The sequence below is a fragment of the Rosa rugosa genome, chromosome 2, assembly GCF_958449725.1.
Source record: "Rosa rugosa chromosome 2, drRosRugo1.1, whole genome shotgun sequence".
Lineage (NCBI taxonomy): Eukaryota > Viridiplantae > Streptophyta > Magnoliopsida > Rosales > Rosaceae > Rosa > Rosa rugosa.
In genome coordinates, this window is record NC_084821.1 from 33903444 (window position 1) to 33926935 (window position 23492).

Sequence of the window (23492 nt, forward strand, 5' to 3'; positions counted from 1 at the left end):
TTGGTGCTTTGGAATGATGTGTGGGAGTGAGTGGTCTTGTCCATTTGTTTGTCCACAAGATATTACAGACGGGTGTGATTTGAGATTTGCCTTTACTTTAGTGTCTATGGCAGCAGGCGAGAACAAGAGACTAGCTGGCTTTATCGTGAAAGGTGAAACCAGTAAATGTCCTCATCAGACTGTCATGTCACTACTCACGACTCATTCGAGATCAAGGGGGGAACCACCAGGCACGGACACAAGGGTGGGCTGAGGTGTGCTGCACATGGGAAAAAAAATTAATATATGTATACTAAGTCATAGCACCCCTTAAAAAAAAAAATCAACATATATAATTAATGTATGTAGCAAAACTAACAGACAAGACTCTCCTTTTCTCCCTTTTTCTGTACTCTCGTCCTCACCTCTGCCCACTGCCCAGTTCTGCGTTTCTCAAGTTCATACTCTCACCTCTCTCTACCAAGTCACTCTATCTCCTCTCCTCAATAATCTGCTCTCATCTCTCAACCTTATTCAGGTATTACACTTTAACTTCTCTTCTATAATGAAATTTTTTGACGAAATTAGAATGTAATTTAGGTTAGAATTTGGGTATTTCTAGATTTCTAGAATTTGGGTATTTCTAGACAGTGCATATTGAGAGAGAAATCGTTGATACTATTTATTCAAATTCGATTATAGATGAGTTTTATGCTTCAGGTAACCGAAGAGCACAACTTAAGTAGTTGAATTTGTATTGACATTGAATATTTAACTTTGAATTGTTTCAATTTTCTATTGTTAGATTTGGGTGACAAAATGCATCTTGTGGATAATATTTTGACAAGTGTTATGCAATTGAGATATTCCATCAAAACAAAGTAGACTCTGTCGCTTCTAATTAAAACTTATTGTTTTATAATAGTATCCTAAGGAGAACGCGCTCCACACGCCTAAACCCTAGAAAACTTTGTCTCTGTTCTTGTTGGTTCTCGTCCGGCTGTGCCGCGGCGTGGGCGCAGGCCTCTAGCCTCGCCAGCGTGCGTCGAGTACGGCCGGACGAGATGTTGGTGTAGGTGGTTGGTCTGGCGATCAGAGTCTGGGGTTGAGAGGTTTGCTCTTGCCTGGGTTCCAGTTGAAAATGACGGAGGCACAGAAGGAGGGTTCGTGGTTGAAGGAGGTGACCGGTTGCGTGGCCGGCGTTCGCATCCGATCTGGAGCGTGGGTCAGTGGGTGGATCCGATCCGATCGTGTGGTAGTTGGAGTCAGTGAGAGGCGTGGTGCTGGGTTTCTACCGGAGATGGTAGTTCCTCGTATTAGAATCTCGTGGTTTGGGGTTGTGGTCATGGAAGGGACGATCTGCCGGATCTTTGCCGGAGATGGTGGGTCGACTGCAGGCAGGGTCTGAAAGAGGAGGCGGCGCGCCGGTCTGGGAGACGCGACGGTGGTGGATGAGCTGACTGTGCCCAAGTCGGATTGGGCTGGGATCAAGGTATGGGCTCTCTGGGCCTTAGTCCGATGGTGGGCCTGTTCTGGGCCTGGTGTGGCTTGGGCCTGGGGTTTTACTCTAGGTCCAAGTTTGTCACTGTTGGCTGGTTTTTTTAATTTCTGTTTTATTTTTACTTGTTTTAGTTGGTTAGTGTTGTCTCGCCTATGGCGTGAAATAAGTCCCTGCATGTATTTTGTAGGGCGAGTCGGGCTAAATGCTTGTGAGTGCACTCTCAATGCCTTGTCTGGCCTAGCGAGGCGACGATCCATAGTTAAATTAATGGTCGCAGCCTCCTAGTGGCAGGATGAAACTGAGTGTCGTCAGATTTGTTTTCCGGCGGCAACATAGTGGGAAAGCTGTGTTTTTTGTAATTATGCTTCGTTGTAGTCGAGTTATCTTTTCTGTATGTCACCGCTCTGTCAAAGCAAATAGAGTAGCCAGTTGTTCACTCTTTGCTAATTGGTGCTTCTTAGAATACATGTATTTTGTAGAGACTCCTGATATTATTTCGGGATGTTCTCTCGATGCTTATTGTAATCAGGGGTTTAGGCTTCATGTCCCCTCTCTTGTATTCTGCAGTTTTATTAATCAAGGCTTGAGGACAGCCGCACCAGCCCTTCTTTCACACAAAAAAAAAAAAAGTAGACTCTGTCAAATTTTTGAGAATAATTTTTCTTGCCAGCATAAGGTAAATTTATCCCACCTCAAATTTAATTCCTGGTTCCGTGCCTGGGAACCACTGCCACTGAATTTGGAAACAGCATGACATGTATTCCAAGTAGAAACAGTAAAGTCGAGGTTTGCCTCTTTATAACTTTTGGTACCTCAGTTTTGAAAATTATCAATACGATACCTGAAGTTCTTGGCCCGACCAAGGATTGGTACATATTGTTGTTACCTCCGTTATGTTGTCAGCCAGCTGACAATTTTTGAAGGGCACTTTTGTCCTTTCATATCTTAATTAATTTTTTTTTTCTCTAAACAAAATCTCTCTCTTTCTATTCTTCTTTCTTCCTCTTTCCAGATCAAAGATCAAGAAAGCATAATTGTTAAGAAGTTATCAATTAAAGCATAAGGGAAAATGGTCCGATGGTGGAAGACGCCTCCTCTGTTGGCCCATCCGCTGCGTTCTGTATTGGGCTTAAGCAACCCACGACCCATTTTTTTTTTTAGAAGAAACCCAGGTCTGAAATTGATGAGACTATATCGGTTGTGAGATTGATAGAGACAGAGAGAGCTAGAGAGGATTTCTGATGAGAAATTGATCGAGACTTGATATGAGCATTTTAATGCGACGTTTTAATAGTTAACTCCTCATATTTTGCTTAGTTATTTCATTTACTTAATCATTTTTAATTTAGTTTATACTTTCTAGGTACATCAGAGAAAAGAGGTAAAAAGAGCAGAAATGAGCGTAAATGAAGGATAAGTCATTTTAGAAACTTTCCTATTTCATTTTAGGAAATATTTTCTATTTTGTTTTAGGGAACTTTCTTCCTTTGAACTTTCCTATTTCTGATTTTCTTGTTTTAAAGAGAGAATTTAGAAGTCCATCCCATTGAAAACTCTTGAGTGATGAAATAAAGGAAACTTGAAAGATAAGAAGACTTACATAAATAAGGAGGAATTCAAGGAGTTTTCATTCACATAAATTCTTCTTATTTCATGGAGATAAAAGGGGAGTGTTTATATTCAATATTTATCCTAATTATCTTATTTCCTATTGATTATAACTCTAATTAATTTCATATTTTTCTTGATTACAGGAGTTCGTTGTGTGCACAACTCTTGGAAGAAGAAATTAGTGCAATTCAAAGGAGGGAAAGGTGGAGTTTGCCGTGCAAAATTCTAGGGAAGTTAAGAGGAAGGAATAAAATCAGAAAATACTAGAGAGGAATAAGGGATGTATCCGGTCACCATTCAAGGGAAAAGAGATCATAAAATTCAAGACTCTGTCATGAGAAAATCAAGGAAATTTGGAGAAATCACCTCTAGATGATTGGCCATGATTGCATCACAAGAGAGGAGGATTCCTCTATAAATAGCAGCCATTCTTGACACAACTTCTCCCATAATTCTTTCATTCTTTTCAACATCAGAAAAATTCTCTCCATTCTCTAGTCTTTAGAAGCTCTGCGTCTCAACCAAGGAGGAGGAGAAGTCATGCAATACATCAAGATCCTACCCACCATCCACCCTTGTGTCGTCCCTAGAAGATTGCTTGCTTTCAAGGATCTTCGAGTTCTTCGTCTCAAGGCTTTGTCATTCATCTTTCACGGTGTATTTCATACTTTCTTTTGTTTTCCTTTGTTTGATTCGTAGAGTTATGAATTCTAGTTAACATGACGTTAAGGGCAAAGTTTAAAGCCCGTCTCTATGTTTTGAAATAAAGTTGTGATTTCTATGTGTTGATTTCTATGTTGCTTATGTGAGATTGCTTAATTGATTTTGGATTACAGAAAACTTTTATATGTATGTGTTCTTTGGTGGCCAACTTAGGATATGTGCATGTAATTGGAGCTAGATTTAGGTTAACAATTCACCTAATAGTTTTGTGAACCTATTTCATAAGTAGTAAAGATTTTGGACAAAAGTCGAAATCAATTATGGAGGATTGCAAATAGATGAACTTTTTCATACTAGGTTGTGCACTTTGGTTGACATCCTTTCTTGTTCTTAATGCGTTGAATGTGTTCTTGATTAGCTAGCTTTCTAGACTATAATTGCATGTTCAATAGGTTTAATTTAGGTGCTTTCACTTAGATTAAATAGTCAAGGAAAGTAAAATATGAGAAATCGTTTGCTTATTAACGTTTCACATGGTCAACTTCTTTCTCATGACATAGAAAATCAACTATAGGAATTGTAATTGGATTTCATTCATATGGATGTGGTTTTGATCTTTGTTCCTTGAGTTCCACCCTTGTATATGTGTTTTTCCATTTTCTTTATTTTATTTATTTTAATTTTTGATTTTGTAATTCTAAAACCCCCTTATTTGTGTTTACTTGTATATATTTCTATTCTTTTGTATATAATTTGTAAATAATACTTCATATTGTATTAATTCTTTATTTGTTTATGCAATTACAGGTGTACCCTCAATCCCTGGCTTGAACGATCCCTACTTATTCTATACTGACAACTACATTTTTAAGGGTTAAATTGCACGCTTACTTTTAGCGTGTTAAGACTCCCCAGTCTAATTAACCAGGGTCAGAGTATAATGGATACACCCGTCAGGATATGTGATAAGAGCATTTTAATGCTATGTTTTAATAGTTATTTCCTCACATTTTACTTAGTTATTTCCTTAAATAAATCAGTTTTAATATAGTTTCTATTTTTAGGTGCACTGGAGCAAATGAAGAGAAAATGAGCTTAAAGGAATATGAGAGGCAAAAGAGACGTTGGAAACGATAAAGGCAAGGCACAAGGATGCAGAAATGAGCAAAAATGAGCTGAAATGAAGAAATGAAGTTTTCCTGGTCCAACCAGGAAATCCTTATCCGATTAGGAAATCCAGTCAAAGTAGGAATCCTGGGTCAACTAGGAAACATGTTCGGAGAAATGAAGAAAAATGGCGAAAAATGCAGAGTCCTAGTTGGACTTGGAAACCTACTCCTGCCAGGAAAATGAATCCTAATGACACAAGGAGTCCCAGTTGAACTAGGAAAGCAAAAGAATATTCCGGAAGTTCAAGAATATTTCATGTGAAGAGTCCTTGTTTGACTAGGAATCTTGAAGACATGAGAAGTCCTGATGGGGCTACAAAACTTGGGAGCACTAGGAGAAAAGATGCATGAAAGGCCAAATCAGGAAACCTGCCTATGCAAGTCAGTCAACTTCAACAGAGCATTGAGAACAGCTCAGGATGACCTAGATAATGATCTTTATATTGTTGGAAAGCAAATGTCTAGTTTCCAGAGCTTTTTACGGCTTATCAATATCTTTTTTCTAGAAGAAGTTATGGCCGATTTAGTACAGGAAGGTCAAACTGCGCGTGAATCGGACTTTTGACTGGAATTTCTATTTTAAGGCCCAAATCACATCGGGAAGCTTATGGCCGAATTTATGCTTCATATTTTAGATAATATTGCACATATGACATCCTAGAGGCTTCCAGAAGGGTTTGACATAATCCTTGGAGAGTTTTAAGGGATTACAACATGCAGAAAAGATGGAAACAAGTCCAGATACGTTGCTTGTTGCTCATACCTCTATTTGGACGAATTTTAGGAGATAAAATCAGAAAATATTCATTTTAATTCAACAAATATTATCTTCCTAGAATCAATGTGCAATTTTGAAGGCTTCTCATTGGTTGGATGACACAAGAATGCTGACGTGGATTTATCTGATTGGTTGGAGTTATGTGGATGAATCAGATAATTTCTAGAAATTAAAAGAAGGATCCAAAAGGCTTGGACAACCCCTATATATAGATGCATCCTGGGGACGTTTTCATTCACCAATTCTTTCATTCTTTTCAACTTCAGAAAAATTCTTTCCATTCTCTAGTTCTTAGTTTTTCGTCTTCAAGCCAAGGAGGAGGAGGAGGAGAAGGAGCCATGAGCATCATCTTGCCTAGCCATCATCCACCTTGTGCCGCAACCTTGAGGAGACTTGCTTTCAAGATCTTCAAAGTTCAACGTCTCAAGTGTTCATCTCATCCCCTTCACGGTGTAATTTTACCTTTTTCCTTATGAACTTCTTTAAGTTTGCTTGGTTTGATTTCGTGAACTATGTAATTAGTTAACATATAACATTAAGAACAAAGTTTAAAGCTCATCTCTATGTTTGAATAAAAGTTGCGATTTCTATAGTTGTGATATCTATGTTGCTTATGTGAGATTGCTTGATTGGTTTTGCTTTACAGAAAACTTTTACATATTTATATTATTTGGGTTGTAATACCCCGGAAATTCATTATTAATTTCTGATGATTTTCCAGAATTTATTAAGTTGATTGTTGGGACGATTTCGTGGCTCGTGGATGGAGCGGAAGTGTTTCGGGCGAATAATTATTCAGGAAGCGTCATTTTAGGGGGGGGGGGGGGCACAAAGGTTGAGTTTTTATACGTTGGGTTTCTCCAAAAACTTCCTTCACGAAAGTCGTAGACTGCATCGATATGAGTTCGTGGACATGCGGAACGCGAAAATCGGAGTTCGTATGAGGAAGTTATGGCCATTGGAAAAAGTTTCAATTTTGGTATATATGGGATTTTTCCGGAAAAATATCAGAAAAAATCAGAGTTTCCATTTTGGGAAATATTTTCTCTCTTCTCTCCCGAGCCCGCGCGCAGCTCTCCATTTCGCCGGCTTCGTTCTTCCTCCTCCGGCCACCATCGGACGCGATTCCAAGTGGGCTTTCTTCGCCTCAACCTCCTCTACACGTCTGTGGAAGTGATTCTTCATGATTCGAGCTGTGGTAGACGCTGCAAGGCCGAGAAGAAGACGCGTCCGGGACGAAATCGCCTTCGTCGAAATTGGAGATTCCGGCCACCTTTGCCGGTGATTCTTGGGGGCTTTTGGAGCTCAGAGGACGTAGATGCTTTTCACAAGTTGGCTTGCATCGATTCAACTTGTGGAGATTGAATTTTGGATTTGAAATTCTATGGTTTCAATCGGCCCGATTTGTTCTAAGGTAAAATTCGATCGATTGGTTTATAATCTGACTTTGGTGTAGTTATGAAAGTTGTAATTGGAGTTGAGATGAAGAACTTTGGTATTGGAAGTTTTGTCAAATTTTGACTTTGGGCCGGCGGCGGTGCCGTCACTGGGGTGGTGTTTTCTAGCGGCTTCCGGCCACCTTAGGGACAATTTTTGTCCCTCATTGTGATCTACTCGTCGATATGAGCATTTCGATATATAGTTTGTAATTTTTGGAAATCGTATGAGCAAGTTATGAATTTTCAAAGTTGTAGGGTTTTTGGTTCGATCGATGTTCAATCCGTGAGGATCCAGCCGTCCGATCTACTTGTAGTTTTGTTATATTGACTGTAGAAGTGTTCCGGAGACTTTAGGTGGTCTCGGATGAAGTTTCGCCTCAATTGGCGTTACTTTCGGATTGTTGGATTGATTTGGGAGTTCGGGAATTAATTGTTTTTAGTGTTCGGGTACAAAATCGAGGTCGTATCTTATTAGGTGCTTGATGAAGTTGTTTAGATGGATTGTTATGCTTATGTATCTCGTATGGCGTATGAAGACGCAGCGGGATTTTTAGGTGAGTAAATCTCACGTGGTTCATTTACGAACCAAGTTATTTAATTGTTGAAATTGATTGATAATTGTAAATCGTTTTAAAAAATAAAGATTTGTTTGAAATAATATGAACTTGATCGACTACGGTTCATAGGGCTACGGCTCACAGGTAAAAAAAATGAATTTAAGTATAAAATGAATTTCTTGGTTTTAATACGTATGAACTATAGTTGGTATTAGTGGTAATTCCTACGTGAATGACTATGTATATATATATTTACGTGGAATATATATATTGGATGGTGTGACATTTGTGAAGTAATGATTGAATTGTTATTTCGAGCATTTCTCTTACGAGCATACAATTATCATGACACTATGCCAAAAAGGCTTTCAAACGACAGAACTGTTCTGTCGTCTGAACGAACAAAAATATGTCGTCTAGTACGGTGTCGTCTCTTGGGGGCATCAGATGACAGAAGTGTTCTGTCGTCTGATTTTTCAGATGACATAAAAAAATAAAAGTCTTGTGTTGTCTGATGAGTTTTGCATTTTGGGAACATTGTGATCTGTATCTTTAAAAGCATTCAAACAACAGTTTTGTATTGTCTGATAAACAGAACAACCACAGTATTTTTTAAAGACTATTGTCTGAAGCATATTTGCAAGACTTATTTGTGTGGTCTGAATGCCCTTAAATAAGAAATATGAAGACTCGTATGTAGTGTCTTCTCTCATACAACAACACTTAAAGGTTGTGCTAATTTACATTAAACGACAATTATATGTGGTCGTAAAGAGCATCAGAGGACAATTAAGTATCGTTCTAGGGTAGGTTTGTATGACATTTAAGTGTTGTGTGAAAGATTTTGAAATTATACATATGTGATGTTGGGAAATGGTTTAGGCAATAGATATCATATTCTTTCTGTTATGTCAGTCTCATTACGACGACAATTTAGTGTCGTTTGAGATTATTTAGTCGACAAATATTTGTGGTCTGAATATAAAAAAGACCACTAATAGTACGTGTTTTATATTGTCTGTAATCATGTCCAATCACACTTATTTGTTGTTGTTAAACACTTTAGCCAATACTTTCATCTAACTTATGTTGTTGTTTTGCCTTTCAGACTACAATTTTCTGTTGTCCCATTGTCAAAAAGACAATAGACTTCTTATTAGTTTTTGTGTTGTGTCTGTGCAGCTGCAACCACACGTTTTGGTGTGCTTTTGTTGTAGCTTGCAGTTTGTGACGACACATTTTAGTAGTCCCCTGTACATTTTAGTCGCCTGAAAGAACAAATATTACTTGGGATAAGAAGAAAGTGCATCTGGTGATTATTTGGAGTCTGTGTTTGCAGCTGCAAGGTGAACACAACAAATAATAAGTAAATAGACAACTACTGAAAAATTCTCACATTCTCATACTTTAACCAAAAAAATCTTCCTTCTCATACTGTAAAACAATGAACTTGCATATGAAGACAGTAATCAAAAGCATGTTTAATTATATATGTACATTAATTCAAACTTCAAATATTTTTAAGAAACTAATACAGTCCCAAGACATTTCAGTTTGTTCATGACTGACTCACAGAATGTGATCCACTTTGGAGTACATATTCTACAGCAGCATGAGAAAACAAATCAAATCTGTCCACATCATTCTTAGAACCATATATACAACCCAAGGAAAGAACAAAATCTCAGTCAAATTCTACCCATCAACAACTCATTGGAATAAGATTAGTTCCCCTACAATGACCCCTGCCACCATGTCCTTGGCTCCGGGATGAGGGAAATCACATCACCTATTACGAAACTGTAGGAAGCTCTCCAGAAATTCACGTAAGGAAGTATCACTAGCCACTGACAGTAATGTGAACCAAGAACAACAGCGGTCAGAGATCAATAAACAAAAATCAAAACTTAGAAAACAGAAATGCTAATAGTTCTTTCATCAAATTATGATAAGACAAATCCACCAATACCTTGTTTCCAAAATTCCTTAGGGTTTAGCTTGAGCAATCGAGAAAGCTCTCTATTGAGAAGATCCACGACTCTCTGAGACTCCACGACATCCAAACCACCTTCGTCGGCGCCTAGGCTAGCGGCAACCGCCTCATCTTGGGGCAAGTAATTCACGAAATTTCCCTTGATCAACACCCACTAGCCTCTCTCTCCCATCCGAATCCTACTACTACTCTCCGGCGGCGCAGAAGCAGCAGCACTTGAAACTTCGGCATTGGACGGCTGGGACAGCGATTGCCGAAGAGAAGCAGAGAGCGTGGGATTTGGAGATTTAGGGCTTCTGGGACAATTTTGGCCTTGATTTTTGGGGACGAAGACCTTTTGGGTTTTGGCGAAACCCTTGCTTCCTCCGGCTTGCCTATTGGTGTTACCTTGAGGGTTTCGGTGACTCGACATGGCCTAGAAGATCCCAATAGAATTTCAAGAGAGCTCTACTGGTTGCTGGAGAGCTCCATAATCCGAACACGAAAGATGAAATAGAGACCAGCAAGAAGAAGAAGGAGAGGCTAAGAAGAATAATCGAGAGAGTGAGAATCGAGATCTTAGAGAGCTGAGAAAGCTGATGAGTCCGAGGGATAGAGGTCAAAAAGCACAAGTCGCGGGTTCTAGGTCGGGTTGAGAGAGCAGAGTGAGAAGGAAAGAAAATCACTTAATTTGCGAGGGATAGAGGTCAAAAAGCACAAGTCAAAATAACTCAAAATTTTTTAAAACAACCTCCACACTAGGACAACATTTAAATGTTGTCTGAATGTCAAAACATTTTCTAGTCAATTAGGGCTTGGCTATTTGAGAGGGAAAAGCACTTCTCAACTTTGGGATATCCCTCCAAATTTGAGATAGGAAATCACCACCTTCTACAACTACACAAATGTGTTGTCTGAATGCTCACCATTTATCCAAATTTGAGATAGGAAATCACCACCTTCTACAACTACACAAATATGTTGTCTGAATGCTTACCATTTTTCCAAATTAAACCAGTATAGTTTTAGTGTATATTCAGACAACAGAAAAAAAAAATTATGTCGTCTGAAAAACTCAGACGACATAAAACAAAACTTATGTAGTCTGAAGTGTGTCGTCTGAAGGCCTTTTTGGCATAGTGTGATGTGTTGATTATTGTGTAAAAGTGTGTTTTGCTTGAGGAAAGTATTTGAGTCAAGTGGACTTTCAAATGTTTGGGTTGAGTATCGTTTATCACATTGGTGATCAAGGCAAGTATTATCGTAGGTTTGAACCTCGGCCGAGGCGACAGGTTACGATTCAGTTAGAGCTCTAGTCTGTCTGCCATTGTACTGCATGGGAGTGACGCGTTGGGTTACTTGAGGCCCATGAGTACACGTGTTTTTAAAAGAGAGTTCGGGTGGATTCTTTCTTTTATTGTCCATTGAGGGACTTGAGTTCTTTCTAAAGTGTGGAGTTGATTTCGGTTTTATTTGAATAGTTTGATTTTAATGTAATCTCCTGAACTAAGTTATATGCAGGGATTACTGTCTTTTGAATTGTTTGTTTTAATGTAATTTCCTGAACTAAACTATACGCATGAATTGCTATGATTTGAATTGTGTGATTTTAGGTGATCTCCTGAACTAATTCTCTATGCAGGGATTACTAATTTTTACTGAGTGTGATTGTATGTTTGGTTGTGTTTTGTGGAGTTAAATGTTGTTGCTTTAATTTATCTCACGAGTTGAGAAATTATAAGCATGCGTGACGTGAGTCATTTTAATTGAGTTTACTCACACGAGCTTGCAAAAGCTTACCGGGTTTGTTGTTTCAACCCGGTGCACTATTCCATGGTGTAGGGTTTATTGTGCAGGTTAGAATATTGATTAATCGTCGTCGAAGCTGAGGTGTACGTTCGGTAGCGTGGACGTCGAAGGGTACTATTAGTTTTAAGTCTTCCTCTGTGGAGTGAGTTGTGGTGGCATGGGTGTGTTTACTTATTGAATTGTCATTCAATTTAATTTGTAAACTCTCGGTAATGTAATATGTGACTCTAAAGAACGAGTCGGTATTTACATTGTGAGCTCAGTTGTTAGTTGCTTACATGTGTTTTTCTTGTGCTTGTTTAGTTATCACGTTTCGGATTTGAATTTATTTATTCAAAATTCGGGGCGTGACATGGGTCGACACTTATAAGATTTGCATGTAATTGGAGCTAGATTTAGGTAAACAATTCACTTAATAGTTTTGTAAACCTAAATCATTAGTAAAGGCTTTGGACAAAAGTCGAAACCAATTACGGAGGATTGCAAATAGATGAACTTTTTCATACTAGGTTGTGCACTTTGGTTGACATCATTTCTTTGTTCTTTATGCATTGAATGTGTTCTTGAGTAGCTAGCATTCTACACTATGATTGCATGTTCAATAGGCTTAATTTAGGTTCTTTCACTTAGATTAAATATTCAAGGAAAGTAAAAAATGGGAAATCGTTTGCTTATTAACGTTTCACATGGTCAACTTCATTCTCATGACATAGAAAATCAACTCACTACTACAAAAACCACATACAAGGACATCAAACAAGGACACATAATTTATGTGGAGTCCTTAAAAGTTTTTAAGGACACAAAGCTTCAAATTGAAATTTTTTAGTGGGTGGAGAGTCTTTCAAGGACACCCGGTTTAGGGTATGTTGTGTCCTAGTATTGGGCTCCAATTAAAAAACTAAAATCCTATTGAAATAACAAAACGCGGCACACTGCACTGTACTTCGCGTTTTCAATTCCCTCCCAAAATTTCACTTCCCTCCTCCCCCAATTTTCGATTTTCCTCTTCAATTGAAACCCTCCCCAAATAGAGAAAGATGTTTCATTCACTCTGGGTTGACGCATTCTGGGCGCCGCCAAGCTTCGGTAGAGAGTCTCTGTTGTGTTCTCTCTCTCAGGCAATTTCTTGGTCGCTTCCTCTAACACTCGCACAGACACGCCTTTATCTCTCGTCTTTAATCTATCTCTGTATTCTAGGATTTCAATTTAACCTAATTTTTTTGTAATTCATTGGAATGGACTCTGATTCGTAGAGCAATCTCTTCCCGTCCTCAAACGCGAGGTGGTACCAATCTCGATCCTTTCCTTTTTTATTTTCTTTTAACGAATTGGAATTTTGGATTTGGGTTTTTGTTTGGGTTTGATAGGTGCTGATGGGTTTTTGTGGGTGATTGCAGATCTGTTCGAACACGAGGAAACATAAGGAGACGATGAGATAAAGGCTGAGTTGCTGTGCCCCTTTTGCGTGGAAGATTTCGATGTCGTTGGGGTATAATAATTTTGCAAAGAACGGGGTATAATTATGTAAGATTATTATTATTTTTTTTTTCAATTTGAAGTATGAAGCTTTGTGCGTAAATTAGTTGATTGGAGCTTGCTTTGTTGTTAGCATTGTGTAAAGATGCAACCTTTCGAGTTGTTTTATTCGCTTTAAGTGAAACTGTCAATTTTGGGTGGCTTTTAGTTGCAGTTTAGGTTAGAAAGGAACGAACTTTGGAGTGTTTGTTTCATTAGTTTGTGATTTGGGTAGTGTTTTTCTTTCCTACGAGTGTCCTTCTATTGTTTTTACGGTATTCCAGGCATGCTAGTATACCTGTTTCTGACTGAATAGGATATGCAGAAATCAGATTCTGGGTCATCCGATTCTCTGGATAGCTTATTTGGCGACAAAGATGCAAGCAGTGCTCTGGAAGTTTCTAGTATCATTCAACCAAAAGAGGTATTGTGTGAAAAATTCGGCAATCTTGTCTTTTTGAATGTTTCCTATATGTATCACAGAAGACCCAATTGGTGGATATTCTTTGAAAAGGATAATTAGTACTTGTATCTTGATACTTCACCTTGGCTTTAACTCTTTTGGTGATCTTCTCTACTTTAATTTCCTCTAATAATATGTTTAATATTTCAATATAGGCTGATTACCCATTTTGTTGCCTATCAGTTGAAGATGCTCCAATCAATGACTTGGTAGATTTTATCATTGCTTCTCAGATATCTGTGAAACTTGAGAATGAGCACAACTGCCATATCTATAGGTAATATATTATCTTCTCTTTTGGGTTGTTTGATACGTAATTGAAATTGAACTCTTGACATATGCTTAAGAAAGTTCAAGGAACTAAGGAAAATAATTATAGTTTAATGCTTCTTAGTAACTAGACTTAAAATGATTGCTTGCTTGGGTTGAAACATTGCTCATATTTGAATAAGAGGTTAGTACAGTATACTATGACACCATAAACATTGCATAAACACATCTGATAGAGTGCACAGAATGCAAGTTTGTTGTTTGTTTTGACCAGATTAGTGTGGTTGTACTCTCAATTCATTGCATTACATTGTTGTTGTGTTTGCAGGTCTTGTGTGAAAATTAAAGTCGGACAATTTCAGAGGGGAATCGTACTTGGTATTAATAAAGTGAGTTTCTTTTATCCAACTGCTTCATAACCATTTTTTTGTAGTTTTGGATTGAGAAACTTTTTAATTTGTTCACTATATCAGCTCCTTGTATTTTCTTTTGGTTTATATGTTTGATCTTATTATTAGATTAACTATCTTAATTTGATATGCAGCTTCATAACCGTGTCATATGAAATTTGGTCTAATCATTTAGCTTGTCTTGGCTTGTTTTGGCTTGTCAAGTTTAGCTGTTTGTTTGCTTTTCGGTTTCGTCTTGCTCTGTTTGTTGCATATATTGATCAATGACAAAGCATTTGAAACTTTGATCAGTTTTTCATGACGGCACTAGTTTGTATGGATACTTTCCTTGGACTTTAGTAACATGGGGATCTAATTGATTTTTGAATTCTCAGGGTGGTGTTGATGTCTGCAACTGCTGATATTGGAAGGTACAGGGATTACTTTAAAGATCTTGGCGGAGATGAACAGGTGGAAGTGCTTGCAATCCCTAACTCTGGCCAGAAAACCATTTTTCAGAAAAGGGTTTCTTATCTTGAAGAGGCAATTACTTCTTTTCTATACTGGAAATTTTAATTGCTTTGCTTTATACTTCTTACATTTATTTAAGACTACCACCTCAATTAATGTTCCTTTTGCATGCGTTGTTCGTCTGTGTACTGTTATTGGTGTTGATCCGTTATGCACAAATAAGCAAGAGAATTAATCATGGGTGTGGAAGATAACAAAAAAGTGTTGTGTGCCAAATAATGGTGTACTCTTATATGGTCATGACTGTCTCAGTTCATATAACAGGCTTTAAACGTGAAAACACATATAGTCTATTTCAATTAAATTAAGGTTAACTACAGCTGTATCTGTTAGAAGCTTGGAGAGTTGATAACGTTTGTGGGTATGTAAATGTAGGTCACTTATTGTCAATTTGGCAACCGCTAACTGCTACAAAGTTGAGCATTTGAAAAGACCAGAAAACTGGGCATTAGGTGGGTACCCATTCAGCCAATGTTTTAGGTTTCTAGTTTCATTTCTCTAGTGTTGCATTTTTCTGAGCTGATTTCTTTGTCAATCTTGTTTGAGCAGTTGAGAAGGCCAAGTACATCTATGTTGCTGGTTTTTTCTCAACTGTATATCCAGAATCCATTCAGCTTGTTACTGAACATGTAGCTGCAAATAACAAGGTATTTGACATGTCATACCTTCAAAATTCCATCTTATTTGCTGCTTTCAATTTCTTTGCAAGAAACAGCCTTGGCAATTGTATTTATCTGCAGGTTTTCAGCATGAACCTTTCTACCCCATTTATCTGTGAATTTTTCAAGGATGTCCAGGAGAAAGCTAGCTGTGCCGTAAGCATTTAGTTTCTCTCCTTTTCTTTTGGAATAAATCAAGTAACATGAATATGCTGATGTAGCGCATGCCTTTTTGTAAATTTGGTATATGGTTCTGACAAGTAACATTCTTGAGGTAATGCTGGTTCTGACAATCATCCGCTCATTTTTGGTTGGTTATCACAGCTGCTCAACGAGCCTAAAACAATGGTTGATTGTTGCTCATTTGACATTATTTTTGGCAGAAAATGCATCTATCTTGCTCAAGAGAGTTACTACAAAGTAAGTTTCCTAGGTACCTCTGTCTTATATATTTCGATTTTCCAAGTTAATGGGCCTGAAGATGATGTACAGGCTTGTGATTCCTTACAGGCTTACACAACAGTGCCATGCTCACTGATGCAACAACAAATTTAGTGAATTCAGCTGGGTTAGATGATGTACTTTACCCAGGCAGCTGCTGCTAATGGCCATGATAAGCTCTCGTTTTCATTTTGTAAATTCAGAATAAATGCTGCCTTCATTTTGTTGACTGTCATTCTTTGGTATATTTTGTAGTTGAAGCTTTTGACATATTTTTGGAAGCTCAGAATACAAAGACGTAAGTAGCCAATGTGTTGTTCTGCTTATTTATGTGAATTCTATTTGCTTATCCCCCCAACTTCACAGTGCCTATCTTTGAAATTGGATTATAATATAACTGCTTATCAGAAAATAAATATATTGCTGAGAGCTGCAACATTGTTTTATTTTGGTATGGAGATATATTCCAAGATACACCTTCAGTTGGTTGGTGAAAGCCATGTGGGATCTAAGTTTCCAGCTTGCATATTCCAGCTGCTATAGTTTCATTCTAATTGTTTAACTTTTGTTTCGCAGCCTCTCATCACCCAATTTTGACTTCGGTATTAGTCTTTTTCTCCAATTCCACTATAAATAAGAAACTTCATATTTGTTTTCAGTTTGACTTGCATCTATTTCTTAGTTACTTCATTTCATAAATATTGTCTAATGTGTTCATCTACTTGTTTCTTTGCAACTTGAAATCTTAATTTTCCTTTAATGAGTCATTTCAAAATTTAGTGTTGTAATGCACATTCCTCATTGGTTGTAAAAGGTCAGGAGTTGCCATCTTAATGGTAAAGTATGAATACTTATTGTTTCATGGAGAGTTGCCATCATGTATTAACATACATTTCTCATTGGTTGTAGTTATGTTGCAGTGGAGATATGTGGGCTGCTATTGATGGTGTATCAAAGGCTTCTCAAGGTAAGTTGTTTCCAGTTTTTGTCTTTCTTTTCTTTGGTATTGTAGCAGATCAGGCATGCAGCATTAACTTGATACCATGATGCATAATATACCTGTCTTAAAGAATGACTTCATTTGAATATTGAATTACTTGGCCTTTTGGCAATTGTATCAGGTAGTGAATATTGGTAATCAGTCCCAGTTTTGCATGTCTGCACAGTACTGTACGATGAAGCATTACCTACATTTCTACCTTTTACAGTCCCAATTTGTTATACTTTATAAATTTGTTTGCATATGGTGTATTTTGATTCAATTAATATTGCATTTGGTGGTGTATTTTGAGGGGTGTACAATTGGAGAAAGCTTCCTTTTATTATTAATGCCATTTTTTTTTTGGGTTTTTTACAAGTTTTAAGGACACGTTTTGAACGTCCTCTATGACTCTTTTAAGTGTCCTGTTTTAGTTTTAAGGACACATATGAGTGTATTTTTTGTGTCCTCTTATGGTTTTAAGGACTCCATTTTCAGAGCTTTTAGGACACCGTTTGTGTGTCCTAGTATAGAATAGAGGACACCTATTAGAAGATATAAGGATGCAATTTAGGTGTCCTCTTATGGATTTAAGGACACTGCATCTAGAGCTTTAAGGACACACAAACTGTGTCCTCGTATAGAAAAGAGGACACGTTTTCAATGTCCTTGTTTGAGACTTATAATGACTGCTGGATAGAGGACTCTTTTTTAAAGAGTCCTTGTATGTATTTAAGGACACTGTTTCAGTGTCCTTAAATGGTGTTTTTCTAGTAGTGACTATAGGATTTATAATTGGATTTTGTGCATATGGATGTAATTTTGATCTTTGTTCCTTGTGTTCCACCCTTGTATATGTGTAGGGGTCATCATGGGCCGGGCTAGCACCGGCCCTACCCTAAATTTTAGGGCTTAGGGTCGGGCCGGGCCTGGCCTAGTCAAAGTCAACAAAATTTAGGGCCGGGTAGGGTCGGGCCAGGGCTTAAATATGCTAACCCTTACCCGCCCGAAAAGTTCGATTCGCTGGGCCGGCCTTCCGAATAGGGCCAAATAGGGTCGAAAAGGGCCTTATTTTGTATAATCAAAAAAAAAAAAATACATTATTTTTTTTTCCTCAAAATGTGGCTCAATGATTATATAGGTAATACAAGACTCATTGTTTTTTGTTGATCATATTTAATATATATATACACACACACACACACACATATATAGAAATTAACTTATAACATTTATTAATTTAGTTAAGGTGGTTATATTCAATTAACTATCTCTCTAAATCTATCAATATTAATTGTTGTGTAACAAGGAAAATAATAGTTAAAGAAAACAAAGTCTATGTAATAGAAAATAATAAAAATAATATATAAATTTTAGGGTAGGGCCGAGTAGGGCTTTTAGGGTCGGGCCGGGCTTGGCGCTAACGGGCTCAAACGGGCCGGGCCGTAGGGTAGGGCCGGGCTTCATTTGCATGACCCTTACCCTACCCTATTTGAGAAAGGGTAGGGCCGGCCCGCCCTAATGTAAGGGCTGGGTAGGGCTTCGGCCCTACGGGCCGGGCGGGTTTAGGGCCTAAGGGCTAAATGATGAGGCCTATATATGTATTTTTACAATATCTTTATTTTATTTATTTTAATTTTGAAAATCCTAAAACCTCCTAATTTCGATCTTATGTAATTTTGTTTATTTTTGAAAATAATAATTCTTACTTTTTTTATTAATTCTTTATTTTGTTTATGCAATTATAGGTGTACCCTCAATCCCCAGCTTGAACGATCCCCACTTATTCTATACTAACAACTACATTTTGCAGGGTTAAATTGCGCGCTTGTTTTTAGCGCATCAATCCGCCATTGACAATAATGGAAGAAGAATAATAATAATAATGCTCTTCTCTTTTCTTCTTCAGCACCGTATCTCTCACTTTCCCCGACCACAACCCTCGCATTCGTATGGTCTTCTTTTCCTCATTGATATTTCAATGTCTTCAATCTTCATTTGGGCTGCTCAGCTCTGTAATTTGCTCTTGTTTCTGGGTGTTTGATAATGCAGTTTCACCATTGGAGGCAGTTGGGTTTGTGTGTAATTCTGGGTGCTTTCACAAAATGCTTACTTTCTTGTTCTCGATTATCATCTGTGAATTGTGATGGGGCTGCAGTTGAGTTTTGGGTTATTTTTGATAATTTTGACTTAATTGTGGTTAATCTCCTTCAAATGCTTTGATCCCTCTGATTTTTTTATTATCTGATATCTCTGATGCCTTCTTTGTGCAGTCATAGCCTTGTTTCAATATCTCCTTGAAAAGCACAGAAGAGAGAGAATGAAGAGGCTAGAGTTTGAGAATAAAGAACGAAAGAGAGAGAAAGGGAAGAAAGAAAGTGGCTGCAATTTTCTTTATTTCAAATCTCTAATTCTATGAATTTGAAGAAGACAAGAGAGAGAGAGAGAGCTGATGTGGAGTTGAGATGCCGCACTTGAATTACTGGAACAACCGTATACTAAAATTGAATTAACTCCCTGTTGCAATTAATAGCTCAACACAGATTAAAAACTTGTAAACTCTACCATATCAATAATGGCTTTGATTATCAAGGCTTCAGTCTTGGTGGGTAACATGGACCAATCCCAGAACTGGTATTGTCTTCAAAACCACTATTAGCATTATAACAAAGCCCTAAATTATTGTAAAGCCTAAGCTTCCTTCTAAATTATAACATGTTCAATTACTGCTAGGAGATCCGATCCAAAGATAAATTAGCAGGCATGATGGATCAAATTTCTGTGATTATTAGGGATTCAAAGATAGTGATAAAGGAGGAGGAGGAGAGAGAGAGCTTGCTGGTGGTGTTAATCAGTTGAGAGGGGACATGGCTGGGATTAGTAAGGATTAAGACATGAAATGACAAAAGTGCCCTTCAAATATTGCCAGCTGGCAAACGACGTAACGGATGTAACGACCATATGTATCAATCCTCAGTTGGGCCAAGAATCTTAGGTACCGTATTGATATTTTTCAAAGCTGAGGTACCAAAAGTTATAAGGAGGCAAACCTGGGGCACCATACGAACAATTTTCCCTAAAAAAAAAAAATAGAAACATACTTATTATGTTACATTTATAGAGTAGGTTCTATCAAAACGGTAATTTACATACACCATGGAGGCCACCTGTGAAAATGAAGATCAGCATCGTTGTATCTAACTATTGGGCATGATAAATTTTAAAATATCACCGATGAAACTTTTAACCCTAGCCTACATTGTGATTATATATCAGAGATTTAATAAATAGATCGTGCTGTGTTGGACAAAATGACCTATTGAAGGGTAAACAATGCGATCCATTTAACTAAAAAAATGCATAAATTGATTAAACTCATTAAAAATTCACAAGACGAAGAAAATAAATAATTATATATAATTAATAAGTAATTAAATCCAATAATTATAAAGCAAAATATTTCAAATTTCTAATCCTATGATCAAATACTCCCAACGTCCAAAATTTCAAGAAGAAGTATAGCATAATCGGGTTATACGGGTTCACTTCATGTTGGCGAGTTGACCCGCGACCGACCAGTTTATTAAATGGGTCATGGCGGGTTGACCCATGGCTGACCCGCTTTTTAATCGTGCGGGTTCAACCCGCTTTATTTTGTGCGGGTTTGGAGTCATGTTATCAGGTCGTGTCGGAATTGACAGCCCTAATTACCACTACTAGCAAAAAGAGCTATATACACTGAATGAAATTAGTGGGTATAAATCCTAATAGCTACTGAAATCTGTGTGGGAAGCCCAATGGCTACCCTACACTCACAGATGTTACGTCTGTTCTATTTGGTGCGGTGGTCTTTGGTCTTTCCCCACTGATATAAAAATCAGTATGAGTTTTTTAGTGGGACCCATCAACATCTCACATTATACAAATAAAATTATAATTTAAATTTAAAAATAAAAAAATCAGTGGAAAGTGAGAAACTATATTAAAATATGTGTGAAATGAGAAAATATCATTGATAACAGTACCCACGTAATGATACCAGTATTATTAAATCTTATTATTAAACACTAACATACAAACAAAAACTAAAGATATTAACATAAGAACAAATACACAACTTCATTAAAACTCCAAAATTTCATTACATCAGAAGCAAATGCACCAAATCAACAATGTTTCATACACAATCTAAAAAGCAAAAGACCACAAATTGCTCTTACATGATTGAACACTTAAAACCTTGCAAACTAGTGAAAGTATCAGCCACTTTACTTCCTCAATCAAACAAGAGTTCTACAATTTCTTTTGCAACTGCAAAGAACAAACAATGAAGACCAAGTAGACAGAACCAACAACAACCAATGGGACATCAACCACATCAAGAAACAATGTCTTCAAGAAGAGAAATTCTTAGGTAGGGCAAATGTACCAGCCACGTGGTACGCCAGCCAATCATTCTTCTCTATTTTTTAATTGTATTATGAAACTACCCATATTTAATTAAAATGAAATACCCACAATACCCTCATGCATAAGCATTGATTAGCTGGGCGTATCGCCACGTGGCACGCCTGCCCTACCTAAGAATCTCTCCTTCAAGAATGACCTAAGAGGACCCCTGAGGATGATGACAAGAACAATGAATGGGATTAGGAAAGTCAATATCATAAATATATACATAAACATAAAAACAAGAAAGCTATTAAGCACATCTAATAGAAGATGAATAATCCACCTCAACTAAGACAACCCAACCTAACTCACCTTACTATGCTGAAACTCCTTGTTGGGCACAACCTGAATCAACCCAATCAGCTCCCTCATTGCATGCTTCCTAATCTCACCATGTGGCGCATACTCATCAGGAAACTCTCTCATCACAAGCCCTCTCTCCTATCCACCAACCCCTCCCCAATCGACCTCAAACGCACTGTTTTAAAACTCGGGCAACTCCTCCTCTTCCCCTCTCCCAATCACATCCTCCAAAACAAATTTTTGCTAATGAGCCTCCTCGATCTAGAACAAACAAATCACCCAAACTCCGGATCTGAGCAACACAACGCTGGATCAGATATAACCACATGCATCGGTCCATTAGCCTGAGAGAAGATCGAATCTGCAATCCCTATTAGCCCAAGGTCAGATCTGTAGCATAGGCCTCACTATATCTTCTTCCGTCCCACTCTCCCCTCCTTGTTCTTTTTTTTTTCTTCCGTAGTCGGCTACCCCAACACTTAACCCAACAATTCTATTAAAGACATATATAATAACAAATAATGAGGGAGAAAGATCACTATTATTTATTTTGGATTGTTTTAATCCAGAAGACACTGAAATCAGTGTGTATTAACAATAATAATACAGACTGATATCTGTGTGAGATGCAAACATGTCTGTCAATCAAAAACTCACATGGACGTCTGTAAGAAAGTAGCAATTGTTACAGATAACTGTGTAAAACTTTATACAAATATCAATCCTTTTTCACATTCCTCAATACAGACTGATATCAGTGTGTATTAACAATAATAATACAGACTGATATCTGTGTGAGATGCAAACATGTCTGTCAATCAAAAACTCACATGGACGTCTGTGAGAAAGTAGCAATTGTTACAGATAACTGTGTAAAACTTTATACAAATATCAGTCCCTTTTTCACATTCCTCAATACACACTGATATCACTGTGTATTAACAACAATAATGCAAACTGATATCTATGTGAGATGTGACACATTCATATGTCAATCAAATATTCACACGGATATCTATGGAAAATTAGCAATGCTACAGATAGCTGTATAAAACTTCATACAGATATTAGTGGCTATTTCACATTCACACGGACGACAATGTGGAAGTCGTTGTATCAGATGTCCCTATAAAGTAAAACTCATCTTGAAAATTATAATTTTGCTATTCTTTACGGATATCTGTGTATAAATGTTTTACACAGATATCAGTATAGACAAAATACTTGGTACATACAGATATCTGTAAGAAAATCTAGACACACTGATTTCAATGAGTATATGTGTAAGCATTTTTCTTGTGTGGGACCCAGACATTCATCTCTCACGGATGTCTGTATCTACAAGTTAAAATCCATTGATTTTTTATCAGAGTGAGAGTCAGTGTGTTTAAAATCTGTGTGTGTTGCTCTTTTTGCTAGTAGTGTACACAGAATGTATTAGTGCTACACTTTGTATGGACTGCAATGTTATTATTAGGGCTATTAAGCATGTTTCTCATTTATATTATTTTTCACTTTACAACATGCACATTAATATATCGGAACTAAAGAAAAATTCTCATTAACTCAATCCCGGTAAACCATAGACGATATAGAAGAAAGACCAAGCTGCCAGCAGTTGGTGGGAAGATTTGTAATTCTTCAACGGCTTGGAAGCTAGCTCACATCTAGAGTTGAGTAGGACTAATAAGTTATCGTATTGTATGCTGTCAGTGAGTGAAATCTGTGTTCGAGTATGCATGAAAAACAATTGATGTTATAACATGTGGTTAGATTGTTCATGGCAATCCATTGCTGAGTCATCGACTTCAACTACAACAACATTGGTCTTTTAAAAATGTGACCTAAAGAAGGCGTTAGGAGGTTCGATGAATTAAGATCAGTCCTAAGAAGCTTTAAGTATGTGGAAGAAATATAGAATCTCCAAACACAAGTCTTACAGTCATAATTTATGTTTCAAGCCCTAGGATTGCTAATGAGGGTTATAGATTGTCAACAAACGCCGGTTC

At 37.4% G+C, this 23492-nt stretch overlaps 1 protein-coding gene and 1 long non-coding RNA gene across 17 annotated transcripts; both read left to right on the forward strand.

The window, feature by feature from the left end:
* The first annotated feature begins 367 nt into the window (after positions 1 to 367).
* Positions 368 to 3902, forward strand: LOC133734476 (uncharacterized). Its single transcript, XR_009858327.1, has 3 exons — positions 368 to 517; positions 905 to 1471; positions 3235 to 3902. It is a non-coding gene; the product is annotated as an uncharacterized LOC133734476 (long non-coding RNA).
* Positions 3903 to 12304: 8402 nt separating this feature from the next.
* On the forward strand, positions 12305 to 17502 carry LOC133734435 (adenosine kinase 1-like). 16 transcript variants are annotated; one of them, XR_009858285.1, is made up of 15 exons: positions 12305 to 12766; positions 12879 to 13005; positions 13322 to 13420; positions 13615 to 13736; positions 14058 to 14118; positions 14514 to 14589; positions 15025 to 15101; positions 15199 to 15296; positions 15390 to 15464; positions 15633 to 15728; positions 15819 to 15886; positions 16005 to 16047; positions 16326 to 16351; positions 16659 to 16716; positions 16871 to 17502. XR_009858285.1 is itself a non-coding variant. In XM_062162091.1 (11 exons), the coding sequence occupies exons 6-11, from the start codon at positions 14582 to 14584 to the stop codon at positions 15861 to 15863; spliced, it is 489 nt and encodes a 162-aa protein (XP_062018075.1). In that variant the 5' UTR covers positions 12309 to 12766; positions 12879 to 13005; positions 13322 to 13420; positions 13615 to 13736; positions 14058 to 14118; positions 14514 to 14581; the 3' UTR covers positions 15864 to 15886. The 16 variants fall into 16 exon arrangements, 1 of the variants encoding a protein (XP_062018075.1); XR_009858286.1 differs by having other exon boundaries at positions 12305 to 12610; positions 12735 to 12766; positions 15819 to 16047; XR_009858284.1 differs by having other exon boundaries at positions 12305 to 12610; positions 12735 to 12763; positions 15819 to 16047.
* The last annotated feature ends 5990 nt before the right edge of the window (positions 17503 to 23492 follow it).